Raw genomic sequence first — 13,478 nt, forward strand, 5'->3', positions numbered from 1 at the left:
TGCAGCTCGGCTCACCCCAGACGAAACGCGGGTCCTCCCAAACTTTATGGAGAAAGGAGTTTTGTTGACGGGGTATCTCCAGTGGTTATCTTCAACCTGGACAAAGGGACAGAACAACTACTAATAACAATGGTATCGCCATCCAAGACACCACGGAAAATTGGGCAGGGTGTATTTAAAATTGATTCCCCCTTCCGCAATTTTGACACCATTGAGCGACTTTGGATCTCAGCCTACACTGATGGACGAAACAATTGACTGCTCCACAATGCCGAACTCCTCGATGGAATCTCAATTTGTAATGGAGGGGTCCTTTTCAACTGACTGAAACACAGATATACGATCAAGACCAAGAAAGCAACATCTCATCCTTCCTAGATACCGAAACAAGAACGGAGGCCGACTTATTCGATAAGAAAGTTAACATAACCTGTTTTAACTCATTCAACTCAAAACTAAAAAGCAACCATATTTCCCCATTGGTGCTTAAATCGATTTCATTTTGTTTTTTATTAATGTTACATTTGATACATCACCCGTTGAAAAATTTCCAATCTCGTATCATTAGTCTAGATTAGTTATTTAGTTGCATTTTACTGTTTTATTTTTCATATACACAACCCCAATTTCACATTACCGACATGTTTATATCTGTAGTGAATTGCATGCAGCCTGTATAGTTTTGACCATAACATCTCCATGTTTATGTGATTTTTAAGCTCGTTATTTTGTCTCAGACTCCTGTTTCCCGTGGGGTGAAGGAAGAAAGAAGTTTGTATGATTCGATACTGAGCATATACGTCAGAAATAGGTTTTTCCTGCATTGTAGATTGTTGTGAATTGCGTTTTATTTACTCTTAATTTGACTATCATTTCCTAATTAGATACCAGTTCACATCGAATCAAGAATAGTTCACATAGAATCGAGTGTGATACCTTGATACTGATTGGTTAAGAATAATTCTGATTTCAAAAAAGGTCTAGAAAAGTGCTGTGAGGAAAAAAAATGGGTCTGCACTTTTTCGTTTTTTAGTGTATTTTACATGGAAGACTGGATGGAGTGTTGAAATTTTCTAATTTGTCTCAGTGTTTTCGTTTTTCAGCGTACTTTACACGGAAGACTGGATGGAGTGTTGAATATTTATAATTTGTCTCAGTTTGTAAAATCTATACCTGAGAAAAAGGCAATTTATTTTCACCTTGGTTGCATCAAAGGTCTCATCGACTCAAAACAGATTTGGGACTATGCATATTTTGCAGACGAATAAAATAAACATACTAAATTACATAACTTAGGCTTGGCTATTTGATAATCAGTTTTTAGTAACTCTGTTCTTGAGTGTTCACCTATTTGGCGGGTTCAGCAACAGGCCCAGTGTAGGGACCTCTAGTGACGGGTACTGGTTGTTCAGTCTAAAAAAAAGATACAAATCTTCGACTGCTAAAAATTTCATGCTAATTTCAAACAGTTTCCGAGCTTTTTCGGCATCAAGAAAATGGCTCGTCAGAACTTTTAACGCCCCCTTCAGTTATACGACCCCCAGCCGACCGACCCCCGTTTATACTATTTTGTGATATCCATTTCTGGTGACGGACCCTAAAAGTTTTCTGAAGGCGCCTTCGTCGCCAGTATATACTAATTTTGAAGGGGGAGCGCGCAAAAAAAACGTAATTTTTTGATAGAAATTTTCCAAAAAAATGCCTAAAAACGCCTTTTTTGGCCTGTTTTTCAAAAAAATGGTCGACCATATTTTCGAAAATTTTTAGAAAAACCTCACCCCCCCCCCCCCCTCGAGAAAATCCTAGATCCGCCCCTGGTTAAAAATCTGCACATGCCACTGCAATTGAGGAATTTACAGCTTTCAGATTTCTGCATTGATTTTTCATGTTTGTGTAAAGAAGTAGTACTTCGGTCAATTATAACGTCTTCAATCGTGATTATATCAATTTTTGACCGAATCAGAAACCCCGAGTTGATTTGTTTTTCAAGAGCGATTGTCACAATATGCAGCCAATTTGGTAAAGTTTTCCCCGATTGACTCACCTTTTCCCTGTGTCTGAGTATATTGTACACGTGACTGCAATGTGCCTGTCTTGGAATGTAGTTGCCGTGACCTCTGCTGACCTTCAGCTCTCCATCCTGCAGTACCACGTGACCTCCGCTGATCACGTGTACTGGTTTTCCAAAAACTGTCTGACCCTCGAAGATATTGAAGTTAACAGCCTGTGCAAAACTGGTATCAATTTATGTCTTCGTTACGTTTTCTCATTTGAGTTTCGCATTTTTTGAATATTTTAAAAGCTGAATAATAGAACACAGGTCAGGTGCTTTCTATAAAACAACCCGACTACAATTTAGCACAAGCCCAAAACGCTGTAAATGACAAGTTCAATTGAAAACGTTTCAGCCATTTCATGGCAACAAAAAAAAATCACGGTTTGTTTTTTTTAGGGGGAACCGTTAAAAATGTTTTTTTTTTGAGTTGCCAGAAAAAGTTGAGGTATGCTCAAAAGCGAATAAAAGCAATCTAAAAACTTTGAAACCTTCTAAACCCATTTCAATCAGTAATGAAATCTTTTATGTAGAATTGGCGATTCTACCGAATTACATGCTATAGTGACCTGTGTGTACGATCGGTTAGCAATAAGCTCGAAATAATTCAAAAATCAATCTTCGAATATATTGTCCCTCCTACGCCAGAAAATAAAATTGTCCCTCCTACGCCAGAATATATTGTCCCTCCTACGCCGCCCCCCCCCCCCCCCCAGAGGAGCGATACCAGAGATGATTTGACCCGGGCATACGAAAGACGGGAACCCTCAGACTGTTGGGGGGGGGGGGGGCAAGTGATAACGCTCCCTGGAAGTGTAAATGGCCCTATCATAACTCTGAAACTAGCGGAGGTATTGGGCTCAAATTTAATTATATTCTAGGCCTTGTTGAGGGAAACTTAAATTTGGAACCCCAGACCCCTAGGACCCCACTTCTGGTTTTATGTCTTAAGTATACAAACCCACCCCTAAGTTCCGAAGGTCGTTTCTCGGCCTCCAATGAATGCAAGGAGCTAAAATTTTGCGGAATGATAGGTAGTGGTAAGATACATATCGTGTTATCATTTCAACTTTTTCCAACGGGTGGATCGGAGGCTATTAGCTTTTGAAAAACCCCATTAGACCGGAAATAGGAAATTTACCCAGAATAATGTACGGTGGTATAATGATTTCATTGTGGCAATCGACATAAGATACGAACCCCTAAGAAAGACCTTGTGAGTGACACCCCTCCGGCAACTCCTTCCGGTGTTAGTAGCCTTTTTCCAGGAAAAGTGGCAATGGACCCTAGAAATGGTATAACTTGGAAAGTATTAATGGGATATGGATGGAACTTGCTAGTTAGGACCTTCATAAGTTTCTAAACCCAAATATGGAAGTTTGACCCCTATGTGATCTTAAGTTGATCTTTGAGCGTTTTGACCCCAAAAATGCATAGAAAACCCCAGGAAAAACACTGGAACAAGGCGTGTTCACCAGCCCAGCCCCTGAAAAAGCGAATGTGTCACCTTGCTAAAAATTGGGAGGGAACATAAAATTCGAGAACTAGAGCACAAGATGATAGCAATATAACTTTTCCATTGCAACTTTGGAGTAGTAGAGCTAATTCAAAGTGGACTTGATAAATATTGAGTTCAGTTTAAGGTGGCAAATGATCTATTAATAGCATTTCAATTAGATTTAAAAAAAAAAAGTAGTCCCAGAAGAAATTGATAGTATTAGGAACGCAGCATGAGAAATAAGTCTCCTAAATAGTATGAACGGATGGGGATTTTATTTGAATTCCGGGAGGTGACTTTTTGGTTCAATTTGGCCCCTAATAGACATACTACGTTCCCCTGAAAGCTAGAAGGTCGGGATTTGAATAGAGTACAGATAGTTACTTTAGATGCCTGAAATGAACTACCTACCCATGAAAAGGTTCTCCCCCTACCTTTTGGAGGTCGGAACGTTAACGGAATAATTAAAATGAAGACATTGGGAGTGACACTGAGTAAACACAGCATGGTTTGGAGGTTGAGTTGAACTGAAAAGCTGAAGTCATGGAGGGCAAGAACTTGTTGATTAGAATCGTATGACATTTGTTTTCTTGGTCAAAATGTGACAACTACCTGGGTATCTAATAAGCGTGAAAAGATTGATAAAAGAAGCCGAGTTTGGCACATGTTGACAGAGTTGACAGGGGGAGATAAATAGTCTTAAAACATGTGCAGACGGTTGCTTTAAGTTGAAGCCAGGATTGATAGGGAAGAGCGTGACTTAACCAAACTTAAGTGTAAAGAAAGATAAGTAATTGGAGGCTACCGGAGATCCTTTAAGAGTCTGAACGATTATTGCTAGTGAGCCGAATAATCGGTTCAGCTAGAGAGAGAACGATTGAGTAAGAGAGAGAACGATTGAGTAGAGAGAGAGAGAGAGAGAGAGAGAGAGAGAGAGAGAACGATTGAGTAAGCCGAGAAGCAATAGTTGGTCCGTGGAGGAAGCTATTGCTTGAAGCGAGGCTAGTTGTGTCTCCCAATTGTTAGAAATTAGTCTAGCTGATTGGAACCCGAGTTTAGTACCGGGTTGAATTAGTTGTGTGAGCGAGTTGCACTTGAACCCGAGTTTCGAACCGGGTTGAATTAGTTTGGTTATCAAATTGCACTGCTGGAGTAGGCTAGCTTTGAATCGAGTCAACCGAAAACTAAAGAGTGAGTTAACGAAGCGATTGAACGACACGAAATACGGGCTTCGTTATAGAAGTTATTAAATAGTAGTTAGCTGGCTAAGGGCATTGCAAATTGTTTTCAGCTATTGTGCACACAATTTGCTGAGCTAGCTAGAAACGCAAGATGAGAGCCGAAAAGAGCATAAATCAAAGGGAGAAGTTGCCTAATCCTTTGATCGGCCGATTTAGTCTTACCACCAACACAATCCTTTCGGGATTGTGGATAATATCGTGTATTAGTGTCCCCCGTTTTTACACGGTATAAAGGGGATAAACTCCGCGGCCGCTAAGAGAGTGAAAGCGTGCTAACAGGAGACGATTCACCGGAAGAAATCTAAACTTTGAAAAAAAATGCTTTGCATCGCAGATGATAATCCTGTCCAAAATTTTTTCTATGAAAGCCAGATTGAGCAACCTGGTGATGTGTGTCCTTTGAAATCATTCTGCTAGCCGATGTATCCCACACCACCAAATCCGCATCAGACCCTACTGCCACCCGCCCCTTCTTCGGGTACAGGTTGAAAATCTTAGCTGCCTTGGACGAAGTGACTTCCACAAATTTACACTCGTCTATGAGTCCGGCACAGACTCCTTTGGTCCACACGATTGACATTCGGTCCTCGACTCCGTTGACGCCGTTGGGGATCTTGGTGAAGTCGTCTTTCCCTACTGCTTTCTGGGCGGTGTTAAATGTGCAGTTGTCAGTGCCTACACAGTCTAAGTTGCCGCTAAAAAAAAACAATTCTTTTCTTGTTTTGAACGGTTGTTAACTTTAGTCGAAAACTTAGCTGCAAGTTGTTTAAAAAGATTGGATAAAAATGAGAAATTTGAGCTTATGGTTGAATTTGATTTCGAAATCAACTTTCTGCAAAATTTGACTACAAAAACTATTTTTTTTTAAATTATACTTGAAGTATTTAGCCCCACTCACTTGGCCAGCTGCTGCATGAGGTACATGGGTGTGGTGGGGTCTGGTCTCAAAGGGGGGCTGAGCACGTGACCTGCTGCATGTGCCCAACACTTGTGGAAGTAGTTGGTGCCATCCGTGCCCAGACTGGCCGCAATCGGCTCACCAAACACCACTTGGCCTGAAATGGAAGTCTTTTCGTTCCAACACACTGTCTCATTTAATCAACGTCCTCTTGCAGCTTCGAACCCCCATAACTAAATCATAGATTTTTCAAACGCTTTGTTTGAGTTGAGGATGCAGCTTCAATGAATAACCAAGTGTTCAAAATTATCCGTGACTTTGTTCGGGTTAACATTTCCCAAAAATGTATTTGAATCAAGTCGTTAATTGAACCATTTTTGCTTGAGTTAATCGCTATCTCTGCAATGCGATTGGAAAACTTTCCGAAAATGGTCAAAGTTTGTCAAAGCCTGCGGCTCAAATTCATAAAGTATTCCCTAATTAGTCACTTTATGCTTTGGATTTTTGAATTACTAAACCTACCTCACCAGAAAAAAAACGGAGACTTTGCCAGCTATTAGAAAAAAGTGCAAACTTTCGCAAAATATGGCTCAAACTCACAAAATTTTCTCCAGTAAATTATTTTCTGTAGACGCTTTTAAAAACAAACTAAGCCTACATCTTCAGAAAAAATGAAACCATTCACGCCAGTCTCTTCTTTTCTTACCCTTCTGTCTGTTGAGTGTGATGGAGTCTGCGGCACTTTTGCTCATGACATGCACTACATAGAGGGGACAGTGGGACTGGTTGCTCAACATGATTGCCCTGTTCACCGCCTCCGCCTCCACCTGAAGAAAAGCGAACAGTAAAAACGACGGTATTTTTTAAAAAATAATATTAAAAAAAAACTGATCATCGTCCAGGGGAAATAATTTAGTGTTATGTTTTAGTTGCAATTTTAGTTAAAACAGCTGCAATATTAAAAAAAAACAGAGACGCAAAATTCCCTCACAATCTTTTCCTGACAGTGCCACTCAAAGACAAGCCCGTTTGGAGAGGCAAGTTTTATTCCACCTTGTTTAGTTAGAATTGTAGGCGCTTACAATCTCTGGTCTACTGAGTGCATGGCCTTCGGGTCCCATGATGCCCAGTGTCTTCATCTTCTGCTGCAGCTCCGCCACCATGTCCCCATTCTCCGCATGGACCATGGCCAGGGCACCCAGCTCCCTGCATGTTTTGAACACTTCTATCATCTGAGAGTCGTCCAGTTGGAACACACCCTTGTACGCCATGAAGATCTTGAACGAGTTCACACCTAGAAGCCAATCATATTCATATATTATTACGCCTTGAACATTCTCGCCTATTGAGTTGAGTTAAAGGAACCTTCGGACTCGGGCACCACTGGTAAGGTAGGATGCATTTGTACGAGTTGATATTTAATAGTACGAATGCATCTTATTTCACAAAATAATCTTGAAAATGGTCGGGAAGTAACTGGATTTGATTTAAGTTAATCGATTTATGAAAATAATGAAAATCGAATTTTACAGAAAAAAATTTATGAAAGAAAGTATTGAGTTCCAAATAGTTGAATCTAAAAATTTGACCCCTTCAACAAACGAGCTCAGATTTTTTGAATTTCCTGCTTGGAAGTCAACTTTATCATTCCATTAAATTATTTCAGTGAAGTTTTTAGTTGAAGAATAGCCTTTTTCTGCTGACGAATTTTTTTTAGCCTTTTTATGCTCAAATTTTAATCAAATCTTAAATCGAGGATATAAATACTAGTAACCTCTCTCCTTAACCAGTGTCTCCATGTCTCTTTTCACCTCGTCCGACCACCACGTGACTGCAACATGGAAAGAAAAGTCCACACACACCTTCGGGTCAGCCCACCCTCTCCACTTGTCGTAAGCCCCCAGTAGCCCCTCCCCTTTCTGGGGGATGACGAAGTCTATGATCATGGTGGTGCCTCCAGCCACTGCTGCTCGGGTGCCGGAGTAGAAGTCGTCTATGGCCACCTGGCCCATGAAGGGCAATTGCATGTGGGTATGGGTATCGATACCTCCTAAATCACATTAAAATCATTCTTTTGCACGAAAGACAAAAAGTCGAAAACGGACATCGTTCGACCGTTTCGGTCGAATCATGAGTCGATCACCTCAGCCCGGGGCTTAGAGATTTTTTAAGGCGGTCATTTCTTATATATTTTGCTCAGCACTATTGGGTTACTCGATTCATCAGGCTGTGCGCAAGCTCAAGAAACAAAACAGCGTTTACTAGACTTGATATTGCACCCCGAATGATACCAGTTGTAGAGCTTGCATGTTCGTCTTTCAATGTTCATTTTAATAAATTGTTTTCAAATTTGCCTGAATTTCAAAGAGCGTGGCGAAGATCAATGAAGCGACAACCAAGTTGAACAGTGCTGATATAAATTATCCGGACAAACTGAATAAAAGTTTCAATGAAATTTAAATTGCGTTTATATCAAATTGGGTTTTCTCTAGAAGAAAAACGTTATGTTGATCTCCAAAATAAAAATCCACCTTTAATTGCGTTCAATTAGGTTTTTTGAAAAAAATTGTTGTTTTCAAAATTTTTTGTTCAAAATGCCTACAACAAAACCACTATCTGAAAGTTTTACATGGATAAAATTGAAATATATATATCTGTTATTAGGCATAGAAACGCATTCACAATTTTAAATAATTTTGCCCAAAATTTTCATCATGATTTTATAAAAATTGCTCAAATTTAACTTTTATTTGGGATAGTTAGGCGGCTAGCTTGTTCGTGTAGGTGCTTGCAATCTCTGGTCTACTGAAGGCATGGCCCTCCGGTCTCATGATGCCCAAATGTTGCAAAATAAATTCGCATCATTTCTTTTCTGCTAAAACTCTAATATCTTTTGTCTTCAATATTTTTTTAAATTCAATTCAGAATCTTTTAATTCAATTTTTATTTGTTTTGTCCGGATGATTCAAATCAGCACTAGTTGAAAAATATGTTTCATTGATATTAAACTTAACAATGGGACTGCAGACTTTTTAAATAGAAAATTTTTTACCCGGAATGACTAGTTTGTGAGTGGCATCTAGCACTGTTGCTCCTTTGGGTACTGGTAGATCATGCCCCACCTCTTTGATCTTACCTCCCTCAATCAACACATCCGCCTTCTCCGTGAAGTCATGATTGACCACCTTTCCTCCTCTGATCACCACAGAAGGCGACTGAAAGACAGAGGGAAGTTTATTCATAGGAAAAGTATTATGTTGAGAAGGGATCATGATGTTCCATGGACCCAATTTGAAGTAGGTGCATTATTGCCTCAAGAAAACAATCAGGTTCACACTTAAGCTGTATGTTTAGGTTGAAGCACAAAATAAATTGTAAGAGTACTTTTTCGATGAGCAGCCGGTAAAAATTTAGTTTCACCATTTAACTTAACTTTGACTATACTTTTTGACTTAGTGGCTGCCCACTTGCAGAAAACTATTATTTCCGCAAACGGCCAAAAAAATTAATTTCGAAAAATTTTTACTCAGAATATTCTCACCATAATTATATTTTGCAAGAACCAAAGACTAATAATGTAATATTTTGCAAGAACCAAAGACTAATAATGTATAATTAGAAATGAACACAATTAGGACAGCGGGCCTCAAATCTGAACTGCAAAACTACAATTTAATTTCAACTCCAAACAGTCTTAAAGGCTGAGTAATTTGACATCTTATGTGAAGACAAGATAAGGTGTGTTTACATTCTATAATCACTGCTTATCAATGGTTGGTGCATTTGGTTTGTAGAATAATATTTGACATCAAATATGAAAGGGTAGTACCATTAGCGAAATATTGGCGAGGCTCAAAAACTTAGGCCACTCATGCAACCCATGCATACCCATTGAGATCCAATATTCCATAAATGAGTTTCTAAGTTTTGAAATTATTCTGACCTTGAGACCTTGAAAGTTTTCAAAAATTCGTTTGAACTGTCAAAAGAGCAATGCAAAAAGATTGCGCTTTCATATAGACGCCAATTTTTTGAATAACTTCAAGACCATAAATTCAAAACAATTTTTATTCAGAGCAGCTATGGATAGTAGCAAAAAAATCGGACAGACAAAATTAGTTAAAAAGAGCAATTGACCTATTTTGGAAAACTTTTGCACGCAAAATCCAAATCATCAGACCCAATTTGTCTCTCAAGGCTGTCGCAAAAATCTAAGTAGCATGCAAAAGTTTTTCAAAATGGAACGATTGCTCTTTTTTGTTATTTCTCTCAGTCCGAATTTTTTGCAACTCTAGATCTGCCTGGAGGACCGATCGTCTAGCAGACCAATCTTTTAGCATAAAAAGTGAAAAATGAGTCTTTTAGCAGACCAACGTAGAAACATGATGGATGATTGATTGACAGACTCAAAAAGACGCTCACGATTTCTCGATTTCTCGCAATTTGTCAACAAAACTAGCAACTTCAAAAACAAAACAGTCCAAATTAGCGCCATAACAAAGATCTACGCGCACAAAAACACTCGTGTTGAATTGAAGCGGAGCAAGCGTTCGCTAATCGCCAATGCCGCGTTTGAAGTTAGCTATCACACTTTTACAATTGTTCTGAGTCTGCTAAAAGATTGGTCTGCTAAAAAACCGGTCTGCTATAATCCCTAGGACTATCTGCCTGCAATTTTCTAGCGAAAACAACGCATGAAATGCCGACAAAAGAGCAAACTTGAAGCTTCAGAGAATTGTAGAGAATTGCAAAAATTGGGATAATTAGTAGCAAAAAGTTCGGACATACAGAACTAATTAAAATGAGCAATCAGTGCTTTTCGACGCTTTTTTTGCATGCAAAATCTGAAGATGAACGACCTTGAGTTTTTTTGTCATATCAAGATCAAAACGCGAGATCGTCGATTATCCGATGATTATGCGTGCCTAATATTTAAATACTGCGATGAACTTTCAGATTTTATTATGAAACAGTAAGCAAATTTAGTTAAAAAACGAAATCTAGAGTTTAAAAAAAAACTGATTAGGACGCCCCAAAAAACAGAAGTGAAGTTGATCAAATCATTCAAAATTTGGAAAATAATCGCAAAAAACATAAGTTTTTCTGAGCAATAGTTTTCTTATTTCAAGGTTTACTATTCGACGCTTCGGATGCAATTGCCCAGCGTAATTATAGATTTTGAGCGAAACTCTGCTTTATGAACTTTCGACGTTATGTTTATTTCAGTTTTAATTTCCGTTGATGTCCAGACAGCTGATCTTTTTAATTAACTCTGTCTGTCCGAACTTTTTGCAACTCTCTAGAACAGACAAAATTATTAAAAAGAACGAATGACATATTTCAGACAAGTTTTGCATGCAAAAGCTAAATTTTTTGACAGAAAGTATGTCTCAAATTCAATTATAATTTAAAATGTGCTTGCAAATTTGTCAAATTGGCAACTGGCTCTTTTTAATTATTTTTGTCTGTTTAAACTTTGTGCAACGTATTAAACTGTTGAAAATATCGGTGACCTTGAGCAGTAATGGAGACCTTCTCCATTAAACTTGCCGGACAAAAGGAACTAAAGTCGAAATTTTAATTTAAAAGTTTTTCTCAAACAAATTGATTTTAGACAGAACATACTGGACACAAAACTTGCTCAGAAGTAGAGCAGAAATAATATACTGCAATTTATTTTGCAAACCTGGGCTCCAAAAGCTTACTTTAAGCTATAAAGTTTTTGGATTTTTCAGTCAACCAAAAAATTTCCAGCAAGTACCAAGTTAATTACTGTCAAAACAACAAAATTATGTCAAAGTGAGCCTCTTACATAGCTCAACAAAATTCAATAAAAATATAGTTTTCAAAAGTTTGTAATTTTATATTTGTTTGATAACCAAAAATGTCTTTTTTTACAAAATAAAACTACAATTTTTCATTCAACAACAATTTTTGAAAATGTTTTGCGTAATTTTTGGAGCTAATGGTACTGTTCTTTAGTTTTGTTGGGTGAGGTAAGAGGCTCACTTTGATAGAGTCTTTGTTAGTAATTGACAAGATACCTGTTGCGTAATTTGTGATGGACTAAAAAGCCAAAATTTATGAAATATTGCACTATATTAATTTTGCCGAAATTTTGAGCGAGTTTTGTCTCCATCGTTTTTTGCCTCAAAACAACCCAACTTGAGGAAAACGCGTTTACGTTTTCAACTTAGTTCATTTTGTCCGATTAAATTAAGTCAGCACTCTTTAACAATAACAAAATTATTGGAAAACGTTCTGCATTTTGAAGTAATTTTGACTTTCCAACAAATAAATTGAAATTATATTTTGAAGATCCGTGTTGGCCTTCGTGTTGAGTTGTTTTTTTTTTTCGTTTTTTTTTTGCCTGAAACATAGCACATCACATTATTGTTAAATTGTAATTAATTCAAAAAGTGGTTTTGAAATTATTCAAACTTAGTTGTCTCTGAAAAAGCGCAATCAATTTGCATTGCTCTTTTGACAGTTCAAATGCAATTCAAATTGTTCGAAATTTTTCAAAACTTCAAGTTTTGTCGGATAATTTTGTTAAAAATTACAAAACTATAAATTTTTTAACAAGCTTTTTGAAGAAAACCTGTCAAATCAACTTAAAAGGACAAATAACCGTTTTTTTAAGTCAACGAAAACCTCAAGTTTTCTAGCGAATATTACCTAAAATTGGCACACTGTTCCTTTAAAAAGATTCCAGTATGCTCGAAACCGGGTTGAAGCGTTCGAGTTGTGTTTTGACCGACTCGAGTAAAAAATAGCTCTGTTAGTAGTAGATGTTGGAGCTGAAGTGGGGGGGGGGGGGGGTGCATGGCGATCCCCATGTATTAAAATACGTTATAGATTTCCGGTCCGCCATGCTATGTATTAAGATTGGTATAGAGTCTACAATGTATTAAGATAGGTAATACCGATGGTAAGGTTTTATGGTTTGTGCGATGGTAAGATAAGGGTAAGAAAATGTTTTTGTGTGGAAATGTTTTTTTTCGCAAAATTTTTGGCGCGCGTTATCTAATTGGGAACAATTAATTGTTAATTACGTGTAGATTGGAGAATGAAGGTTTTGTATTTAGTTTTTTGGTGCATGGTAAGTCAATGGTAAGAGCTTTTGTGCAAAAACTTGGAATTTTTATCAAAAAAAGTTGAAACTTTTTCAAAAAATTTTTTAAACACGATAAGATTTGATATAATTTTAGCTAATAAAAATTTATTAGATACTTCTACTTTCTATTTATCTGAATCTATTCTAAAACCTACTGAGTCTTCGAAAAAAACTAAATTTTGTGAGAAAAAAATTAAATTACAAAAAAAAGTATATAAATTACTGCATTGTATATTAAATTTACCGCAAAATTTTACATTTTAATATCAAAAAACCAATACAATACGACATCATGAATAAATTTACTACACCAGATCAGTTCTTATAAGTTCAATGGTTTTGTATGAATTCCATCATCTTGCACTTGTCTTTTTGGATAAAAATAGCATAGTCCTTTCTTTGTCTGTTCAAATGTGGCTACCATATGATTTATAGTTCTGAATCCTCTGTTAGTAGATGTAAGGTTAATTGCTTCATCATGCACTCCTGTATTTTGACATGGGACCATCTCCAGAATCTTCGAGAACTCGCTGGTTTAATCCCTTACTGCTAAGTTTGAACTTATCTGACTTGTTCTTATAGCAGCAATATGTCTTGCTACACAAACATAGCATTTCTGTACATCTAAATTCTTCATTAAAAAGTCCCGGCTCCAGTTTATCATACTTTTA

At 37.4% G+C, this 13,478-nt stretch overlaps 1 protein-coding gene across 1 annotated transcript; it reads right to left on the reverse strand.

Annotated features, from left to right (window-relative positions):
• Positions 1-1,236: 1,236 nt before the first annotated feature.
• LOC134839529 (dihydropyrimidinase-like) lies at positions 1,237-9,449 on the reverse strand. The gene is made up of 9 exons (XM_063855112.1): positions 9,232-9,449; positions 8,743-8,905; positions 7,465-7,740; positions 6,773-6,984; positions 6,397-6,517; positions 5,691-5,847; positions 5,175-5,487; positions 2,045-2,224; positions 1,237-1,413 (listed from the first exon to the last, which is right to left on the reverse strand). The coding sequence occupies exons 1-9, from the start codon at positions 9,232-9,234 to the stop codon at positions 1,348-1,350; spliced, it is 1,491 nt and encodes a 496-aa protein (XP_063711182.1). The 5' UTR covers positions 9,235-9,449; the 3' UTR covers positions 1,237-1,347.
• Between the last annotated feature and the right edge of the window lie 4,029 nt (positions 9,450-13,478).

This window comes from Symsagittifera roscoffensis, chromosome 2, assembly GCF_963678635.1.
Source record: "Symsagittifera roscoffensis chromosome 2, txSymRosc1.1, whole genome shotgun sequence".
NCBI lineage: Eukaryota > Metazoa > Xenacoelomorpha > Acoela > Convolutidae > Symsagittifera > Symsagittifera roscoffensis.

Bases quoted from the DNA above. Each gene is read 5' to 3' on its own strand.
- LOC134839529 (XM_063855112.1), bottom strand. The intron at 6,985-7,464 runs GTTACTAGTATT...ATTGGCTTCTAG, and splicing joins GACACTGGTTAAGGAGAGAG to GTGTGAACTCGTTCAAGATC. The intron at 6,518-6,772 runs GTAAGCGCCTAC...GCTTTTCTTCAG, and splicing joins CACTCAGTAGACCAGAGATT to GTGGAGGCGGAGGCGGTGAA.